Source organism: Engystomops pustulosus, chromosome 5 (assembly GCF_040894005.1).
Source record: "Engystomops pustulosus chromosome 5, aEngPut4.maternal, whole genome shotgun sequence".
NCBI lineage: Eukaryota > Metazoa > Chordata > Amphibia > Anura > Leptodactylidae > Engystomops > Engystomops pustulosus.
In genome coordinates this window covers 150830193-150852946 of record NC_092415.1, presented here as the reverse complement: position 1 = coordinate 150852946, position 22754 = coordinate 150830193, and the positions used below count along the sequence as shown (strand labels likewise).

Sequence of the window (22754 nt, the reverse complement as noted above, 5' to 3'; positions counted from 1 at the left end):
TCCTACCAATTCTTGGCTTACAATTCTTCTTCCTGATGGAAGATGTCCTTGAATGCAAATGTGTGGTACCAATGTACAGCACCATATTACAGAGATGTTCTCCACTTATAACATGGTTTTACCACTATAGACATCTACTCTAGTACAACGCATAATATATATATATTTCAGCTGGGTATAACTTGGGTTAACTTACATGAGCATTAATGTATGAAAATAAGACGTTACAATAGATAGAAAAATAGTTTTTATTACCAACATGCTGCTGTGTTATATATACAAAGCAATATACAAAGAACGAATAAAGCTATAAATTGCTGTGATATGTGCATAGGTTCAGTGCAATCTAATATTCGTTCTGACAGATCCCAACATGTCACCAAGACAAAGATACATTTTATACTGTATGGAAGAAAAACCTAAATAAAACATGCAGTGCGAACAATGGAAGAGTTCATGGTTTGATTTACATTTGCACAACAACAGCTAATAACAAGGTAATAAATATATTCGGAAACAGCTCTAGGGAATATGTACAAGCAAGGGGTTTTACTATAAAAATATATATAGACTTAAATGTGCTTCGCCATCTGTACCAAAAAAAAGCTGTTCCAAATATATCATGGATCCCCATTTCCCTGTATGGTTCCCTACTGCTCAGGGGAGAACATGAATTTTCTAATGGTCCCTACCCACTATAGGACTGACACAAAGCACAGAACACTCAATGCATTACACATTTACATGCAGTGTACGGCATCCAAATGATAGTCTGGGTAAATGATTGAACACACTATAAAATTGTTAGGAATATTTCTGGCTTGCAAATATAGAAGACTCCAAGGCAAGGGCCAGGGAGTAGGCATTGATAGCATAACTCCCCCAACCTTCTTGGATTGAGTGGGATTTTCAAGATTTTCACCATCCCAGGCTGCAGAAGTTATTTAACAGACTTGAATTGAATGTAATGGTGAGGTTGAGATCCATTGGCTTATCACTTTATCCTTAAATGGGAACCTGCTATTCAAATTAACACTTCATTAAAAACCATGATTTAAAAAAAGCATTGCCCTTATCCCTAAATGGTTCCTTTCCATGGCTGCAATGTTAAAAATCATTTTGCAAACTTATATGCAACTCAACTGATGCAAGTTCAATGATATTAATGGACTTCTACACTGCACTGCCCAGGCTCTCTGTTCCAGATTGACAGGTCTTCCTGCTATAAAACATGCTGCCGGTATTGAACTAGTACTTAGGGACCGTCTAACAATATTCAACTACAGACACGTACAACTTCCTTTACTTTCCCCTGCAGGGTCTGTAGGAAAGGTAGGAAATTCTACACAATTCCTTTGTAGAAAGAGTAAAAAGCCAGAGACTCAGCACTGCTACATCATTAACCACTCACAGATGGAGGCTGGGAGAGACCTGGCGATATGACGAGAAATCCACCTCAAGCTACCTTCAGGAATTGTCTTCAGAGAGCACTTTTCCAATAGCGGCGAGACCCCGCACCACACCAAGACGCCATGCTAGCTACAGCCTAGGGCTACTACCCTATCCACTTTACCCCCAGTAATCCGTTTCTGATGAAGGTCAGTGAGACCGAAACGTCAAATGATTTTTGGATTACTATAAACTTATAAAATAAAGTGAAAATTATCTTTCTATAAGAATTTGGAGTGCCGGGTTATTGTTGTTTTGTCTTCAGAGAGTCACATGTCTCTCTCATTCAAGATGGGTGCAGGGTTAGCAGTGTCAGTGAGGAGGTGGGGTATACAGACTGTATACTGCAGCTCCACTCCCCCATGACTGGAATAGAGGACATCAATAAAAGTTTTTTTTTTTTTTTTTAAATGGTGGCTTTAATCTCGTAAATGAAGCCATAAGTGGAACAGGTATAAAAGACATCTATAAAAGTACTATGTGGGGGGGGGGGGGGCAGTGCTTGTTGACAGGTCCTTAAATGGGGGCCACTGTAGAGGTGGCATTATTAAAGACGAAACTACAGAGAAAGGTGCATTATGGATAGTGGGAGACATTCAACTAGGTGTGGGACATTATATAGTGAAGGGGCCAATAATACAATAAGGTACACTAAGTGGGTGGTGATAAAGGAAAATCATGGGCAGACTATTGCAGTAAAAACTATACCTGGTACGTGCAGTGCAATGCATCTTTTGGAGCTTTGAAAGTCAAGATATATGTTGATAGGGTCCACATCTGTGGTGAGAGCTAGGGGCCAGCTACAACTATGAACAATGTTCAGTTTATTGGTGGGACATTAGCAGAACACCATTACAGTTGTCTAATGGCTGCAGCAATGACATTCAAGGAAACGGTCTTCAGCTGAAATTAAGCATTGGGAGATCCAAGAAGTATGTGTTATTTTTATATTGATTTTAGTCTGAGAATAAGCTGTTTATGGGTGCGGCCACAAAGGACAGACAAGCTGTTGAATTTATCAGGAAAAGTTGCGGCATATCTCCTGATATATGAAAAAGCAAAAATTATTTGTGCATTTGTATGGAAACGCTTAGGATTTTTCATAACAACTGATATTCTGCAAATGTAAATCCCATCGTGCACATACTATGTATATTTCAGCCAACCAGAGAAACCTCAAAGGGGTACCCAACAAAAAGCACCCACTCGCTCGGCCACAGGGCCATAAATACCTACCATACAATGTATATTTCAGCAGATTTTTTATATGTATAGTAAAGAACATAATGGGTCACACAATATTTCTGAATAATTAAATCTTATTTAAGATAAGACTCCACAGGTACATGGTGCTACACCTTGAGACAGGGTAATATAGTGTGACTACCATAACTGCAAAAGTCCTTGTGGCCGATAAAAGATTACACCATGCAAATGCTTTGTCTACTGTTCAGGATTTTATAGCAGAAAAATAATGTTTAATACAACAGAAGTTTCATAATTTCTCAATTAAAAGACACCTAAAGTTATAGAGTGCATTAAAGCAGTAATCCCACTGGGACATTTATAACAGACCTAAAGTTTAAAAGGGGATATTCCTATTTCATGTAATAATCTGCCATATACATATATTTTGTAATTGGAAGATAAAAAATGTACCTGCATGAAGAAAATCTGTCATAAATGTAGCCAAATGATCCCTTTGAAACAAGATGACTTGACGAAAATGACCACCGCTGCTGGAGTGCTTGGGCAAATGTTTTTACACATCAAATGCTCACTTACAGGCAAAATATTATGCAAGGAGTTCTCGCCTGAGAACTGGACTGCAGCGCTGGCAGTGTGTTAACGGTTACAGTGACAGCACGGAAGTCCAGGAAGCAGATGAGAAGTCCTTGCACAAATTGTAAAAGTTGATTTTAGAAGAAAGGAGGCCATGGATAACAAATACAAGATTACCACGGTTAAAGCGCATGGATATATATGTGTAAATGTCCCTGGTTTATCCATGCTTAATTTTGATAGCAGATTAACTAAATTAAAAATGTATTAAATAAATTCCCAAATGAATTACTCAAAACCACCTCTTGGACCAAGATAAGAACATCCCAGATTGATACAACAAGTTTGTGACATAACTTCAATAGACAGAGCAGGCCTGTTACCATACACACAGGTTGTGCTATTCATTGGAATGAAATATATTTACAGTAAACTGTGTAGGAGTTTGTGGAGGAACCGAATATAAAAGTTAAACATGAACATGTTGTAAAGTTTATTTTGTTTAATTTTAGGTACTAGGTCTAAATGGGGTTTTAGGCAAAAAATCATTCTCAGCCGGAATATCACACATAAGATGCAGAGCAGAAACAAGTACAAATGGAGAGAGAAGGAAATCGGGTTAGAATTTCTTTTAATCCGTGTATTTCCAGAGAGTAAATGGATTATTTCAACATCTCATGAAGGGTAAATAATGTTTTGATCCAAGACATGAGTAATGCCAAAAAGGTTTTTCATTCACTTGCCCATTGTGATATGTAACGCTATTCTTTAAATAAGAACTTTTACTGTTCAGCTTTTATTTCATACCGGAAACAGTCAGTGAAAACTATTGCTTAAGGATTTTAAAAATGGCTTTTTTCCCCAAATTTATCAAAGCTTGTACTCAATTTTTTTTTTATTTTTCCTCTTACGCCACCTCCAGAGCAAGTGGAGGAGGAGGGATTTGAAGCGATCTTTCCCGGCTGTTAAGTGGGCCAGCATGGGGGGGTTCCTGCCCCTCCCCTGTGCACTAGCTATAGCAGATTAATGACCCGCCTAGCGGAAATATCAAGGGGACTCTTGGTATACTAGTATGGTGGAGGAATTGCATCTATCTTTATTCTTAGAGCTAAGCATCCATGTTCTACTAAAATGTATGAGCTCATAAAACTTCATAAAAATTGGTTTACATAGTACTTACAGTAAAATAACACAACTTCACACATTTCAAAAATTTCTATAAATTAAAAAAATAACATACAATATTGTGCTCCTTTTTAGCCCCTGTAAGCTGTGTCTTGTACCTCTGGATGCAATATATTTGCATTAATAAATCAGCTCTTCTGTGTTGGTATCACAGTACTGTGCATAGGAGTCATTGCTCAATGAATATGATGTAGGTCACATGTATTTGCAACATGTAAAATAAATAACCATCCGTCTTTCCTAGACACATCACAAAGATGGGATAGTTCCACTTCTTGAATCATCCATGTATGATAAACTAGTATCCTCATTTTCTACTGGTTGTCTTGAAATTGATTTAGAGAATATGTAAATTTCATTATCTTTCATGGAAAGAGCAAGAGGATCATCATTTATATCTCCATTGACACTTCCATCTGTTACATCTTGTTTGGTGCTTCTATTAGGGAAATTAAGCGGGGGAACCGGGGGAGCATCACCCATAGGACCCTCAAATGGTCGGTATACATCAACTTCTGGATCTGTTCCATTGGTTTCTTGTAAGAGGTGGCCATAGACCATGTTATCATCAATGACTGCATAGATATGAGATTCATTAGTCTTTCTTCCCTTCTTAAAAATAGCCTGCCTTCGAGGTGCCTCGGTGTTCACTCTGGAGTTGTATATACCCACCGGAGATTTGATCTGCTTTTTCCTATAGGTAGAAAAAAAGCTCTATAAATAAATATACAAAGATACAATAAAATCATCAGCATATGTATATGCTGTATGGGTGTATATGGAACTCTATGTATATGTGGGTAATCCCCAAAGAACACACAGGGAAGCTGCACTTCTGAAAAGTTTTATTCATCTAAGGGCAAGATGCGATGTTTCAGCTCCTCAATGGATCTGTATGGATGTATGGATGTATGGATGGATAGTGCATGTATGTTTATACTATATGTTTATCAGAATCATTAAAAAGGCTTTGGCCCTTTAATAAATGTTCTTATGCTCTATATGTGTCTGGGATTTTTCTTTCAAAAAGGCGCAAATGCACCAGAAGTCGCGGCACATACAGCGTGTGTGTATATATGTGTGTTAGAATAAAGATGTGTGTGTACAAATATGTATTTTTTTTTAGGAAGGTGGGCCCCCATTTAGAATTCTGCTACAGGGTCCTACCTCTCCTAGTTACGCCCATTAAAACAAAATCACTCTTTCATGCTACATCGAATTTGCAACCCTGCCACCTTCTGCCCTGCCCATGCATTTACACACTAAACTATATCATATTGAATATACCAATGTGGAAATTAATCAAAACTCAGAAAATAGTAATACAGGTGTCTATAGCTCAAAGTGCATTTGCAGCTTTCATATTTGTGCATACTTTTGAAGCACCCTCCATTACTTTATTCAAGATATAATAATTTATGATGACAAGTATGCAGATTGAGGAAAATGTTCAAAGTATTTATACTCTTAAATTTGCTCTTTAATATACAATTAGCATACTTACTTTTTTTTCAAGCAGCAAATTGTCACTATTACTGCCAAAACAACTCCAACTGCTGAAGATACCGCTATCAATATGATTTTTAATACTGTGGAAACAAACAAAAAAAAAGGAAATTTTTTTTTTAATATAATATTGATATTTTTTCAAATATGAATGAAGGGTACAACAATTGGTACTACACTGAAGCTACCCACACTTTTTATTTAGCTGTAAAATAGTAAAGTAAATCAAGGGCCCTTGAGCCCTTAATAAGAAGGTAGGCAGGATATTAGTCATGTGACCTTTATTTTTTTTATGACAAAATGTCTTCCATGCACCCATTACCTAGTATTTCCAAAGGATAGATAACAATTATGTGTTTGGTGGGAGTCCAGCCTCTGGGACCCTCACTGATCACAAAAAAATCACATGTTCCTCATTTCCCTGTGGGATTTAAGTGGTTTGGCACGTGGTTTGGCACATGCTTCTCCAGTTCCAACACCGTGTTCTATTGGTCACATAGAAGTGAATGGGCTGGTAAAAACAGTGAACTGTACTACTTCATTTACACAGATGTCTCAGGGAACCTCACTCCAAAGGGATTCTCAAAATACAAACCCCGAGTGCCCAGACACTATGCCCTCTACTTATTCACAAAATAGGTCAGTGAAACAAAACACGTTTTTACTGTGCAAACATACCAAGTTGTAATAAAAAGAATATACAAATATAGTACAGGCGGTCCCCTACTTAAGAACACTCGACTTACATACGACCCCTAGTTACAAACGGACCTCTGGATATTGGTAATTTATTGTACTTTAGTCCTAGGCTACAATGATCAGCTGTAACAGTTATCCCAGGTGACTGTAATGAAGCTTTATTGTTAATCTTGATTCTTATGACAACCCAACATTTTTAAAATCCAATTGTCACAGAGACCAAAAAAGTTGTGGCTGGGATTACAATGATAAAATATACAGTTCCGACTTACATACAAACTCAACTTAAGAACAAACCTACAGACCCTATCTTGTATGTAACCCGGGGACTGCCTGTATTGCTACATTTGTACTGACCCCCCAAATTAAATAAAAATCTTTTATGGTAAACAGTGAAAACACAATGCAAAAATAAATAACAATTTTTAAATTTAATTTCTCAAACCCCTACCCTCAACAACAAAACAGCAATCCCTACTTACTAAAATTCCTAACCTCCACCCACCCCTTGAAGGAAAAAAACCCCAAAAAATAACATACAGTAAATAACATTACAATAATAACATAGCAGTAAAGCAGAAAAAAAATAAACTTTTCCACCACGTTCCATGACGGCCCCCACCTGGAGGATGCTCCTATATCCTGTAGGGACAGGAAGTGCAAGAGATTAAAAGCTCCTCCCTAGCACCCAACACCAGTGTCTTCCTTTCCCTACGGGATATAGGATGCAAGAGAGTCTCCCTAGGGAGACACGAGATTCAGATTCTCTTTTTCTTTTTTTACCTTTTTATTTTTTACTTTTACATTTTTTTGCTGGGTTCCGCCTCACAACCGAGTGGGGGGGAACACCAAAATATACCTCCTCCCCACCCCCCGTTCTTCCAGCCCAACCAACGGTCCCGGGAGACCAATGCTGGGTGGTTGCGGGGGGACATACAGCCAGAACAATACCTGGGCTGGGGCCCCTTTTCTCTGCTGGAGGACCGGCGTTCGAGGGGCATCAGTCCTCGGCGGTGGAAGGGTTCCGGCATGGGCGGAGATGACGGCGGGCGCGCGCGCACGTGCTTCCTAGGTGCGCGGTTCCGGAGTGGCCGCGTACCGGAAGTCGGGCCGCGTCGCGTCATCAAAATGACGCGACTTCCGGTGAGTGCGTCATCAAGGCGACAGGGTCGCGTCATTGGGGGCGGACCCGAAAGCCGGCTCCGTGGACGCATGCGCATGTCCAGGAGCCCGATCGCTTCCGGTTTCACCGGAAGGGGGAGGAGGGACGAGCCTCTCCAGACGCGGCAGGAAACAGATTTAAGCGTCCCTGGAGAAACCTAGTCGGTGGCTCTGGTGCTTCCAGCAAATATGGCTGATGACGCATCCAACCTGTTCCAGGTCCTGGTACCCGTAAGTACAAGCCCTGGGCTGACCTCTTCTCTCTCACCATACATTTCATACCTGTCTATTAACTGTTATCATATATGCTTCTCTTAGGGAAAAGAGCAGAAAGAACCTAAAGAGAAAGAACAGAGAGAGAGAGATAAACCCCTTAAAAAACCCTCTAAAAGATGTGGCTTATGTAATTCTAAATTACCCGAGGATTATAGGAAAAGCCTGTGTTCAGACTGTCTGACCAAAATTTTAAAAGAGGAAAGATCGTCATTAATGGACGAAATAAGATCCACAATAAAGGAAGAAGTTTCCTCCTCTATTGCTGCTCATTTACCCGAACCACCTAGGAAAAAACCTAGATACGTTCAGTCATCCTCTTCTGATCAAGATTCAGATTTCCCTTCCTGTTCTATAGATGAGGGGGGACACTCTAAAGATCAGGGGCACACAAAGTATTTGTTTGCGTCCGAAGATCTAGACAACTTATTAAAAGCCCTGAGAAACACATTAGAAATAGAAGATGTGTCAGAACCAACCTCAGTACAGAGTGACCTCTTTGGGGGACTTAAATACAGGAAGAAAAGTTTCTTTCCTGTAATTGACACACTAAAAGATTTAGTATTATCGGAGTGGAAGGAGCCAGAAAAAAGAATTTCTATCCCCAAAGAATTCCGAAATAGGTTGCAATTTGAGGATAATACATTATGGGATGAAATACCTAAAGTCGACATACAAGTTGCTAAGGTAGTAAAAAAGACGGATCTCCCATTTGAAGATAGTGCCCAATTAAAAGACCCCCTTGACCGTAAATCTGATGCCTTACTTAAAAGGGCTTGGGAGACGTCTTCTTTAAATATTAAGACCAACATTGCCTCCACTTCTGTCGCCAGGACTCTATATTTTTGGTTGTCAGAATTAGAATCACACCTGGTAAATAAAACCTCTAGAGATTCCATTATAGAGTCTTTACCCCTCCTCAAATCCGCTACAGCATTTCTAGCGGATGCTTCTGCTGAAGCTTTAAGGTTTTCAGCCAAAGAGGCGGCCTTGACCAATTCTGTCCGGAGATCTCTCTGGTTAAAACAGTGGGGTGGGGATACAAAATCTAAATCTATGCTTTGCGGTATCCCATTCCAAGGTGAATTTTTGTTTGGCAGCGAATTAGACTCTATACTAGAGAATGCTGCAGACAGAAAAAAGGGGTTTCCGGTTAATAGATTTCCCCCTAAAAAACCTTCCTTTCCCTTTCCCTTTCGTACTTCCAGGGAAGAGAAACCTCCCTTTAGGGGCAAAGGAAAGACAGGTAGATGGAGCTACGCAAAAGGAGGCGCAGGTCGAGGGTTTTTCTCTAACCCCGACCACAAGCAGAAGAAACAATGACTTACAGGTGGGGGGGAGACTTTCCCATTTCAGGCCCGAATGGGAAAAAATCTGCCAGAACCTTTGGATACTCCAGTCCATCCAGACAGGTTACAGGGTAGAGTTTCTCCATATTCCCCCACAACATTTTCAGAATCCAAATCTGCCAGAAAATCAAACTCTCCATCTCTGGACCAACATCCAACAGTTACTTCAGATGGATGTGATTGTTCCAGTCCAGGAGATAGAAAAAGGGGAAGGATTTTATTCCCCTCTATTTATGATAAAAAAAACCAACGGGTCTTACCGTCTAATTATAAATCTGAAAAGATTAAACAGATTTATAAAGTACAAACACTTCAAGATGGAATCGTTGAAGTCAGCAACCCCCTGATAGGAAAAAATAATTTTTTATGTACGATCGATCTAAAAGACGCGTACTACCACGTCCCTATTTGCCAGGATCACCAGAAATATCTAAGATTCACAGTTCGTTCCCCGGGGGGAAAAATTCTTCATTATCAGTTCAAAGCCCTACCATTTGGGATCTCTTCGGCACCCCGTATTTTTACAAAAATTATGGCAGAGGTAGTGGCCCACCTAAGGTTGAAAGGCATAATTATAGTTCCTTACCTAGACGACCTACTTCTAGTTGCCAAGTCCAAATTAGAACTAAAGACCCACCTTCAGATAGTCATAGATCTCCTCCAGGACTTAGGTTGGGTCATAAACAAGGAAAAATCAGATTTAAAACCAGAGATGGTAAAAAAGTTTCTAGGGGTAAAACTAGATTCTGTGAAACAGAGTTCTTTCCTACCGTTAGAAAAGATCCAAAAAATAAAGGAAAATATAAGCCTCTTCCAGAGAAAAGAGTCGTGCAGCATTCGAGCAGCTCTGAGTCTTCTGGGCCTTCTGACGTCCTGTATCCAGTGCGTGTCTTGGGCTCAGAATCACACAAGGACTATGCAGGCTTGGACAATCCGGGTGTGGGACAAAAACCCTCTACATCTAGACCACAAGGTAAAAATTCCTCTTTTAGTTAAACATTCACTATCCTGGTGGAAGAATCCCATAAACTTAAAGAAAGGAGTTTTGTGGAATCCAAACCCGATCTTAACAATACGAACAGACGCAAGCCTGTCAGGTTGGGGGGCTGCGTTGGCAGGCCACTATTTTCAAGGTCAGTGGGACAGCCAGACTTGTTCTAGGTCCTCAAACTTCCGGGAGTTAAAGGCAGTCCTAGAAACATTCAAAAAGAGCCACTTGCACATAAAAAATCAACACATAAGAATCCTTTCTGATAACACTACTACAGTAGCTTATCTGCGCAGGCAAGGGGGCACAAAGTCTAAACCTTTGTCAGAGTTATCACATAAAATTTTTAGGTGGGCGGAAACACATTTTCTATCCCTCTCAGCTGTCCATCTCAAAGGTACAGAAAATATAGAAGCAGACTTTTTAAGCCGGGTTATATTAGATCCACATGAATGGTCGCTAAACCCGCAAACTTTCAGGGAAATCTGTCATATTTGGGGGACTCCAACCTTAGATCTTTTTGCAACCCATCTAAATAATAAATCCCCTAAATACTTTTCCTTAGACCATAGGGGCTCTCCTATGGGGTTAGATGCTTTCAGTCATACATGGGGGTCGGGGTTAGTCTATGCCTTCCCTCCCATACCCCTGATTCCCAAAATCTTACAGAAATTAAGAACAGAACGGGTATTATTAATTCTTATTGCTCCATACTGGCCAAAAAGAAGTTGGTTCCCAGTTATTCAGGAGCTAGCTATAGATAATCCTGTTCATCTACCTTATCGTCAGGATCTTCTTCTACAGAGTCCACTGTATCATCAAGACGTGCAACATCTAAAGCTTACGGCCTGGATCCTGAGAGGGCATACCTAATGACTAAGGGCCTTTCTACCGAAGTGATCGACACTATTCAAGCAAGCAGGAAACCAGTGACTAACGCAATTTATGCCAAGATCTGGAAAAAATTCTGTACATGGTGCGGGGATTATCCTCCTTCTCCAGAAAAAACAAACTTAAGTCAAATTTTAGATTTCTTACAAGCAGGGTTTTCTCTAGGTCTTAAACCAAGCACCCTTAAAGTCCAAATTTCGGTATTAAGTATATATTTTGACTTCCCCTTAGCATATCACAGATGGATCAAAAGATTCATTAAGGGCTGTTCACGTATTAAACCACATATACACAACCCAGTCCCTTCTTGGGATCTCTCTCTGGTCCTAAATATTCTCACAGAGCCCCCCTTTGAGCCTCTGGATTCTGCAAACATGAAAATCCTCACATTTAAAACGATCTTCCTAATATCAATTACCACAGCATGCAGACTGGGCGAAATCCAAGCCCTCTCGCGCCGAGAACCCTTTCTAAGAATTCTAGATGACAAGATAATTCTCAAACTAGATCCCCTCTTCCTCCCTAAAGTAGTGTCTGATTTCCACCGTAAACAGGAAACTATTCTTCCCTCCTTTTGTGCTAATCCTAAATCTGAACGGGAAAAGAAGTGGCAGACTTTAGATGTTAGGAGATGTGTTCTCTTTTACTTAGAAGCAACAAAAGGGTGGTGTAAAGATTCTAGTTTATTAATCAACTTTGGGGGAAAGAATAGAAGGTTGAAAGCCTCAAAAGCGACCCTAGCCAGATGGATAAAATCCACCATATCTCTCTGCTACAAGACGGCAAACACTTCCCTTCCGGGGGATATTAAAGCCCATTCCACTAGGGTCATGGCAACATCATGGGCCGAAAAAAGGGGTGCATCTCTGAACCAGATATGCCGAGCAGCAACGTGGTCAAGTTCCTCAACCTTTGCAAAGCACTATCGTTTGGATATTGCCTCCCAGGAGGACCTGGCATTCGGCAGGAAAATCCTGCAGGCGGTGGTCCCTCCCAAATAATGGGGTAATCTGGTAAGTCTCCAGGTGGGGGCCGTCATGGAACGTGGTGGAAATATGGAATTAGACTTACCGGTAATTCGGTTTCCACTAGTGACCATGACGGCCCCCCATTATTTCCCTCCCTGTCTTCCTTCTTGGAGATGGTTCTATATAAATTTTTTGCACTTGCATCCTTCCGGGTGGTACTTTGGTAGACACTGGTGTTGGGTGCTAGGGAGGAGCTTTTAATCTCTTGCACTTCCTGTCCCTACAGGATATAGGAGCATCCTCCAGGTGGGGGCCGTCATGGTCACTAGTGGAAACCGAATTACCGGTAAGTCTAATTCCATATTTCGGGTATATTGACATTTCTATGCTCCATTTTAGTCCAGTAAAATCAAATGGACTATGAAAATCACAGACAGCACATGGTGTAATTTTCACATATAGAAAAGCATTGGTTGGCCCACTATTTTAAGTGAAAATGGATCATCCAGAGATATATTCAGATAAGAGTAGCTTCATGTGTGTGTGTGTGTGGTCTGTGTTCGGCGTTATTGTATTCACGGAAATGTAAATTAGTCCCTAGACAAAATAATTAGTCTAGACCATAGTTTTATCTCACCTTGGGATATTTCATCAAAGGTAATATACAACTGCAGCTTAAGCTTCTTCGATGCCTTCAATGTTTTGCAGTTCGTAATGTTGACCCAGAATCCAGAGTACATATCTAAGGAACCTGGCAGTTGTTCATCCTCTCTTCGTACTATGTCAGGCCCTGAACCTTTCTGTGGTTTGATATAGATATTGGCATGGCTCATTTCACATGATATATCCATCTTGTCTTTTCCAAATTTCAGCCTTCCAGATCGTTTTGTAGGTAAATTTATTTTCCAAGAAACAGACACATAATCTGGAAGCCCGAATTCCCAGTGTGGCGTTTGTAGGTAAATGGCATCACTGGTTTTTGGAGACACAGTGAATATACATTCCTCTGTAAAAACATATTATGATTAAGATCAACAGAAACTTTATGTCCATTTTAAAATTGAGAGATCAAGACTCTAGAAAAAAATATGATTAGGGATGAGGTGTAAATATACATTGCTCAGTTGTAACATTAAAACCTAAATGATGTGTAGAATAAATACAAATAGTGCTTCTCAAAAAATTTAGGGGTATTCTAGTCTCGGCATTCACATCCAGATTAATTAATCTGCCATGTATAAACATTTCTTCAATTAGATGTCATTAAAAAAATGTTCCAGTGAGAAGATAATTTCTCATAAATGTAGTGATATGGTCCCTTAAAACAAGACTGTGTCCTCGGATACGGCCACCTCTGCTGGAGAGATTGCACAAAGAAACAAAAAGTTTTTTGTATATGAAATATCCAGGAGTTACTGTATGCCCCACAGCCGTCCTGTGGTAAAGAACGCCGATACCAGGTGGTCAGGCAGGACTTAATAACCCAAGGCTGGCCATTGCTGCCAAAATGTGAGGTGGTCGTATCCGAGGAAGCTTTCTCATTTCTAAGGCACAACATGGCTACATTTATGAGAAATTATCCAAGGCACAAAGTAGAGGAAAAGTTGAAGGAGTAGCACAGTGGTGTATTGGATTAAGATCCGTGTGGGTGCACGCTTCAGGGAATCTGGCTCAAAAAGACCCTTACGTATGTAAATCCAACAGCAGGGAAGCAGCACTCCAAGTTCAATAGTGGTATTTCATGAGAAATTATCTTCATACAGGAACATTTTTTTTTAATACTATCCAATTGATGAAATGTTTACACATGGCAAATGAATTTAATTAAATGTAAATGCCCAGATGAGAATACCCCTTCAAATTCTAATTCTATTATAGCGTAAAAATACTAGAAAACAATAAAACTTTTTACACGGAGATAAGTGGGCACAAAAATAAATTGCCAAAAAGTGAACTACAGACACCAACAAAGTAACACAAAGAAAGGGTTAACACCATCCCAGTCTCTTAGTCACAAAATAATGTTCATACACTAGTGGCTTATGAGTAAGAAGAAAAGTACTTCTTACCATCTCGGATGCTTCCTGTGGTGAGGCGGCTGCCACGTATGAGTTGACAAAGAGATAGGGACAGATATAGATCACAAGACGGGAAAGAACAAACATAAGGTATAGGTGATGGCAACTGGTTTTTGCCATCAATAACCAAAGAGAACCACAATGTAGCTGTCTCTGGTATACCATTTCCACGAAAGAGGCTAGTGAGCCCTTAAGCAGCAGCCCCAGATAGCTGCTACTCCAAAGGGAACCTATTCCTAGATAGGAATCCCTGGTATACACCTAGTATCATAGTTTATACAATTGAAGGCACATGTCCTTCAAGTTCAACCAAGGTTCTATCTAAAGGGGTCCTAGAAATGTAGATCAGGTCAATAGATATTGGCAGTTAATTAGAGATATAATCCAGACATGCCATGTTTTGCCATAAAAAGGCTCTTCAGAGGATATTATAAAGACCTAGTACAAATTTCAAAGGGTTTACAGATGAGTGCTTCAAAGTTTGCATAAAGCGGTCATCGGGTAAGTCACAATGGCAATTCTACCGTGAATGGCAGTAACCCAGATCATGCCAAATTAGACCTTCTAACCTTATTAGACCTGTTTATTAGGTCTAATTTTGAATGATCAGAGTTCCAGCCATACATGGGAGAATTGCCATTGCGACTTATCTGGATGTTGTTTATATGGCATAAACATCTACATTTTCTTGACAGAACAAACTTTGTAGCATCTGTAAACCATTTGATATTTGTACTGGCTATTTTTAATATCCCCTAAAGAGCCTTTTTATGGTGAAACATGGCATGTCAAGATCATACCTCTAAGTAACTGCCAGTATCTATTGACCTAATCTATATTTCATGGACCCCATTTATAAAGGTTGCCGTTGCAGTGGCAGCTATCTAGGGCTGCGGCTTTAGGGCTCAGGGACAGCTACATTGTGGGTCTCTTGGTTATTTATGGCAATAACCAGTTGTCATCAACCATTTCTTAGGTTTGTTTCTATGCGTTCTCTTCCCGGTCTCGTGATCGCTCTCTCTCTCGATCGTCCCTTTTAATAGCTTAATATACAAAGGCAAATGATGCCCAGACAAATGTTAAAAAGGTATGGGGATAGTAATGAGACTCTCCTGCTACCTTATATACAGCAAACTCCAATATTTGGAGATAGATATCCATGTATCCCATTTGTTTACTGTAGCTACATGCATTATAGAAACTGAAGCACATATCTACACAAAAGACAGCACAGTTCAATGAGACTCCATACAAGGAGGGATGGAGCACCCCAACATGTCCAGGATTGATCCTTTTTAGATAAAGTAAAAAGCAAAAATAAGAGGTGAACTTTATTGAGCAAGTGGCGACGGTGAAGGTGTCATAAACCGAAACATTGCCACTTGCTCAATAAAGTTCACCTCTTATTTTTGAAACTGGAACCATGGAGTGCTGCCTGTTTTTTACTTTCTCTACTTTCTCTCTCTTTCTATCTATACCTATTCAGACTTTTGGGACTCTCTCCCCTACAGTAAAAGTGACTAGTGTAATGAGATCAGCTGAGTTTACAAAAATTCAGAGACAACATACCCCAGCACTACAGAGTGTATGCATATCCTTAGATGAGTTCATTAAATAACATTTAGATGCAAATTATATGGCACCATACCTTCAATGAAAGATACAAATGATACATTGAGGTCATGGGTTAGTAGTTTTTTCGAATTCCCATTGCTTGGTGTATTTAAAATGATGGTAACATTGTCCCTCATCTGAATCTTTTCAATTGATCCATTAGGGCAAAAAGTTCCGAGTGTAAATTCATCTGTGTTAGTGGAACTGAAGATGTCATACGTAAACCCCAGAGCTGTTGCATTGCATGGTTTATCTGATACATTCTGTTGCAAGAACATAGACTTGGATACGATTTCAGTACTGATGTGTTCCGGAGCGATAAGCTTCCAAGTGTAACTCTGCAGCCGTACAGGAAAGTCACTGAATGACTGAGGGATGGTAAGGGGCATATTGCTGATGTTACAAGTGGAGACATCCCAACATTCTAAAAACACAAAAAGTTATCATTGATATCAATCTTGCTGAAAAGTTATTAAAAAGTAGGCAAATAAGTAATAAAAGAAAATGCAGAAACTTCATCTTTTACTAAAAAACTAAAAAGTTTATACTTCCCTCCTCCATCGTTCCGGCACTCCTGGGCTGCCGGTGCCATCCACGCCCCCCCCTCCCCCGGCAACTTCTGCCAGCTTGGCACACGCACATAACGCTAAAACATGATACACATTAAAACTAATGCTGTATTAGGCACGGGTACAGATGGGCATGCCAGACGGGCAGAAATTGTCGGAGTGGAGCATGCCTGTCTTTGTAAACAAACGGTGGCCCACGAGAACGGAGATTTATTCAGGAGGGAAGTAGAAGGTTTTTTTTGTTTTGTTTTGTTTTTTTTGTTTTTTTTTACAGCCCTCCTCCCATCCCGGCCACCTGTAAATTTTAACACACTCTGACAACCCCTTTAATGTCATAAATGAATACACTTAAAGACAAACCTGTCACCAGTTTTGGACCTCTAACCCAAATACAAGTCCATATGGACCTAGATGCAAGTCAGATGACGCACATCAGACTCGCATCTGAAGTTCTCGCAATGTGGGAGATGACTCCAGCTCCATTGCACAAGCGCTGTTCCCATGAAGCATGCGCAGTAAAGCTGGCATGTGCAACTCTGGATTCATTGCCAGGCAAGTATTAATGTTTGTTTGTTTTTTATTGCCCCCACCTTGGAACTCTAAACCACAGGTCCCAGATTAAACGGGGAATATCTTGCAAATGGCATAATGTTCACAAATAAAAGTTGAGTTAAGAATCACAGTCCATGTAGAAAATAAAATGCATGGTATCAAGGTCTACATTTTCTTGGAAAAACAAATGCAGATGGTCCTCTACTTAACACCTGACTTACAGATGACCCCTAGTTACAAACGGACCCCTTGATGTTGGTAATTTACTGTATTTTAGCCTTAGGCTACAATAAACAGCTGTAATAGTTATCAAAAGGTGTCTGCAATTAAGCTTTATTGTTAATCCTGGTTTCTCATTTCAATCATCATTCAATCAATCATTTTTAAAAGCCAATTGTTACCAAAAAAAAAAAAAAATGTAACCCCAACCAAAAAATTTTGGCTAGGGTTACATCTATAAAATATACAGTTTCAACTTACATACAAATTCAAATTAAGAACAAACCTACAGAATCTTGTATGTAACCCGGGGAATGCCTGTAAAGTAAATTTTGTAAAACATAAATAAGAATTGTAAGATAGGGAAAGAAAACCCCACAATATAGTACATTTTAATGTTCCTACCTATTTGTTTCTCTGCAGTTACCACCAGACTGTTTAGATTCTCACAGAGAAAGGAGATTCTGTAGTATTTCCCTCCCTCAATCACAAGTTCAGGTTCACAGTCTGTAGCGGCTTTACAGATGACACAGACAGGAGTAAAAGTGCGTCCAAAAAATCTCTTGCTTATACGCACAACTAGTCCTTTTTCATTTGTCAAATCCAAGGGGTAGATAATATCTGGACACAGAAACAAATACATAAAGTCATATAATAATAAACATAGATTAGTAAAAATTTGAAAAATTAATTCTGGCTAATGTAGGCCGTCTTACACTGCAGATAGAATGCAATATATTATGTATATAAGTGAATGCAGTATTTACTGTATATAAGCAAACTAAATAATTCACTTTTTACAAAGTGTTAAAGAGGTTGTCCAGGGATAAAAAAAAAACAAAAAAAACAAACAAACAGACTACTTCTACTCCTTTCTCTGTGCTCTTGCTCTTTGCACCATCCTTCAATGCCAGTAGTGATGTGGCGATCACAGCTGTGCACCTACTACAGCAGGAGTCATAGGTTGTGAGGTCACTGCCGGCCTCTTAATTGAAACAGAGAAGCAAGTATAAGCAATTTATTATTTTTAAAGCTCCCTACCCACCAGATATATGCAAAACATTTTTTTATTCCTGGGCAACACATTTGAGACATAAGAAAAAGCTTTGTCCAAACAGTTTATGTTTTAAAGTGAATGGGGATCAATTGCAATACAATTCACATATTCTAGCCAGTTATTGATATTTCAGATTGTGCAGTGCAGGAGGGAAGGATACAGAGAAAAGACAGTACTATAAATGCACTGGTGGACCTAGAGCTTTAGCAGGGCTGGGTCATACTACTAAGGCCTCATGCACACAATTGTTTGCAGAGCTAGGCTTCCATTGGGAAAGTTCAGTGTGGCGAGGGACAGTTTCTCACTATTCTGTGAACGCACAGACCGGCCACGCTAGGTTTGCAGTGCCGCCTGTCATTTGCTATGGACATTGGCAAGGTGAGTGGTACTCAGCCGCCAATGTAAATAGGGCCACAAACAGCAACCCACAGTATTGAGTCTCTGCTCCCGCTGTGAGCTAGGATGTGATGACATGTCTGCCAGCTGTAAAGCTGCTATAACATCGGCAGTGAAGAGGTTTGCTACAGTAAAATAGGAAAAAGAGAGCATCTGATTTTTTTCTATTTTGACTAAAAAAAAAAGAGTGGGAAGAGGAGCAACAGAAAAGGGGGCAAAGATGTTGGTAGGAAAGCTACCAAAAAGACGCATCAAGGTAGAGGGCTAAAGAAAGTGAGGCATAAGGTGGAGAGGGGGGTAGCTATAGAACAAGAGGCATAAGGTGGAGAATATTACTTAAAAACTTACTTCCTTGAGTTTTCTGAACGGTGACGCTGAAGTTCAAGCTCAGCCCAATCATCTGTTTATTTACATCACAGTTTTGCAGTGTAAAATTGAAGTTACCGAGAATATTTGCTGGCTGCTTATCTGCAAGTTTTAACAATGTGGGTTTTGGCTGGTAGTTTGGGTGGTAAATTACATTGTTCTCATTTTTCACACATGTGGGGCTGGTAAAATTGAGAAACTGGACTGTGGCTGCATGCTTATCAGGCAAGTTGAATTTCCAAATCATCTGTTCACTATTAGGAAATGGGTCGGGGTAGTTTGCAGAAAGCAGATTTATAAAGGACTCCTGACGGAAAGTGGATTCAACAATGCTCAGACCTGTAAAGAGAAAAAAAAACTTTCAGTACATCATCTCCAATGCACAATCCAAATACAGATTCCTAGGTTGGGTGTACCCACAAGTTATCTATGAATAAACCAAATGACAGTGACCTTCTAAGGCATCTAAAAGCATAAGTCTGGTGGAGGCCCATTGTAAGTTATTAACCTTATGTATTGTACCCCAGAATTCGCTTAGTTCGCCAAAGAGTGTTGGAAGCACGAACCTAAGCAAGTTCATTGGCACAAACCTTCTGGAGCTGCTCTGAGTCGAGGGAATATTACCAAGAGCTCTTTCAAGTAATATCAGCAATAACTGGGAATATACTTCCCCTTGAACCTGAACTGGCAGTCCGGTCTCTAGGGATAGAGCAGATACAGGCGGTCCCCTACTTAAGGACACCCGACTTACAGACGACTCATAGTTACAGACGGACCCCTCTGCCCCCTGTGACCTCTGGTGAAGCTCTCTGGAGGCTTTACTATAGTCCCAGACTGCAATGTCCAGCTGTAAGGTGTCTGTAATGAAGCTTTATTGATAATCCTTGGTCCAATTACATCAAAAAAAATTTAACTCCAATTGTCACTTGGGCAAAAAAAAAAATTTGTCTGGAGCTACAATGATAAAATATACAATTCCGACTTACATACAAATTCAACTTAAGAACAAACCTACAGAACCTATCTTGTCAATTTCCCAGTACAGGCAGTCCCCGGGTTACGTACATGTCATATCTTGCTCAAAGCCAAATAAAGCCACCGGCACACTGTTACAGATTGTTCCGAATGTCAAATCCTGGAATCTCAGACTCAAGGCTGTTATAGCAACTGATTGCCCTCATTGCTTCTGCTGACGCCATTAAATGGTTGACACTCATAATCAGGGCACCATCAAAGAGGGAAACACTTAAGTCATGATGCATTAAGGGTTAACAGTGGATATCTCTGGTTATGTGGCACCTAGAAACACAATCCTGATGCAGTATTACGGGGAGATTCTCAACCAGAACTGAGTTTCTAGGTGCAACAATTCGGAAGATGAAGCCACTTGAAGTTTATACATGTGCTATCTGCATGTGTTATGTGTAATGAGACATATATAGATGAATGGCAGTTGTGAAACGGTTAAGGACACATGCAATTTTAGATTTCTGGCTTAGCCTCAAGGTTAGAAAAAAATGAACATACCCAAGTTATTTTGAAACTTTGTACTTCATGTCAGTGGGAAATTTTGGTTGATAAAAATGACTTTTAAAATCTTAAATTTAAATCTTAAAATGTTCAAACTTTTTAATTTTCTGCTGTTCAGATACATAGTCTTAACACCCAAATTAATAAACTAAGCTTTACCGTCTCTCTCATTTATGTTGGCATAAAGTGTTTCTTAAGGCAGTCTCACCCTGCCATTGTCAGTCATGCAAATCTATCGTAAATCCATATTAAATTGGAGGAGTATGAATAGGAATATGAACTTTACTACCGAGCACAACCTGAGGACAGATATGGTGCTGTGTTTAGAATGGTGGTGAAAGAACTGGCAGCTATGTTTTAACCAAGAAAATGGAAAGAAGCACAACTGTAACGCCAAAGTTAATTAAACAAAAAAAATGACCAACGCAATCATCCTTTGTGGAACACTTACTTCTAATAGTAGATCTGTTAGTAATGCTAATTCCTGGATTGTTGATATTAACATTCCATGGTATAGTCAAAGCAACAACTCCTCTTCCTTGGACTTTAATACGTGTTATGGTACCATTTCTGCAGAAAGTTCCAATCCCATAGGATGATTCACGAACATAAGTGCCAATCTTAAAGCTAACAAGATCTGAACACAGGCTTGAAGGATGTATCTGTCTCAGCCATGGAGTGGAGAAGCCAAGTACAAGACCATCATTTTTGGAGGTCAAGATGTCCCATATGAATGTGCGATTCAATCCATTCAAGTTTGTAGGTTGTAGACTAATATTCATTGGACATATGCCAGAGCTGCAATCTGGAAATTAAAAGAAAACGAATACACAAATTATTTAAGATTAAGAATTCCGTGACCAAGATATCCTTAGGAATGGACATCCATATCAGATCAGTGAGGGACTGACACCTTGCACAAAAAAAACCTCTAACAGAATCAAAAATGTTCTACATTATGAATTTGTGGCACATTTTCTCCTCCAATTTGATAGAATCATTAGATAGCTATTGCATCTAGGCATACTAAGAGTGAGCCCTTACATATTGTATGATCAAAACATCTAAAGTTACTTACTGCTATTCTGTAAATAGGTAGCCTCTATTCGAGTGAAACTGTGTTCATAGTTACTAAACAAACCACTTTTAAGTGAAAATCTAATATGCAATGTAAAGTGACTGAGATACAACCAGGCCAGGTGACCACTCTGCTCCCTCTTCCCACCAGACCAAGGATGTCACACTCCAGCCCATATTATATTGATGATCTATTTCAGAATTTGGTCATGCAGTGAAGAGGGTCTGCAGTGCAGTGCAAAACAAACACTTTAGGGTGCTCCTCCAATGGGGTTGAATGTGATAAATCAAGATAAGTTGCCAGGTACATTTATGATAGTAATTCACCATGAACACTCAAATTTACTAATTAAAAACACATAAAACAATGAGTATGAGACACGTTTCAGGTCAGGAATACTTTACGAGCTTAAGAGGCAGAGCTTCCACAGCAGAGATTCGCAGCTATGGTCCTTGATGGGAGACAACTGCTCACCATCCATCAACTCTTTAAAAGGAACATTTCAGGTTGATCTGGGACCCTTAACCATCTACAGGTCCTTGTAGACCTAAGCTTTAGGGTCCCAAATCTACAGAATGAGCTCTCTCAATGGGGACAGAAAATCAGAAGTGAATACCTACCTAGAGGTGAAGCACATCAGAAGATCTTGGCGCTGGCGCTTCTCGCATTGTTCCAATGAAGTTGGGATAATACCCCGGCTTCATGGTGTAGGTACTGTGCTCATACCGTGAAGCCAAAGTGTACTACCCTGGCTTCATTTTGTGCAGGCACTGATAGCGCAAGACCGAGGCAAGTATGACTGTAGTTTCTATTGTTGCCATTTTGAGTATGGTCACTTTTTATTCTGACTTCAGTTCTAAATTCTGCCGACTTGAGTTTTGCCTTCTCGGCTTTATCTGGGGCAATGAGACAAAGTCGAGAAAGGGAAACTCGAGTTGGGCAGGACCAGGGACGTTGCTAGGGTGGTAAAAGATCTGGGGCACGGGCTTCAATACCCACTGCTGTACATAACCCCCTCACATTTGCTTGTGACAACTTTACTTC

General features: G+C 39.9%; 1 protein-coding gene across 1 annotated transcript in view; it reads right to left on the bottom strand.

Moving 5' to 3' along the window:
- Positions 1-234: 234 nt before the first annotated feature.
- Positions 235-22754, bottom strand: part of CDCP1 (CUB domain containing protein 1) — a 45670-nt gene continuing 23150 nt past the window's right edge. The window contains exons 3-9 of the mRNA XM_072153406.1: positions 21084-21437; positions 19085-19441; positions 17689-17904; positions 15978-16367; positions 12889-13257; positions 5921-6005; positions 235-5110 (exon numbers count right to left, since the gene is read on the bottom strand). Coding sequence (XP_072009507.1) covers positions 4666-5110; positions 5921-6005; positions 12889-13257; positions 15978-16367; positions 17689-17904; positions 19085-19441; positions 21084-21437 — 2216 coding nt within the window. The 3' untranslated portion in view covers positions 235-4665. The remainder of the gene's footprint in view (positions 5111-5920; positions 6006-12888; positions 13258-15977; positions 16368-17688; positions 17905-19084; positions 19442-21083; positions 21438-22754) is intronic.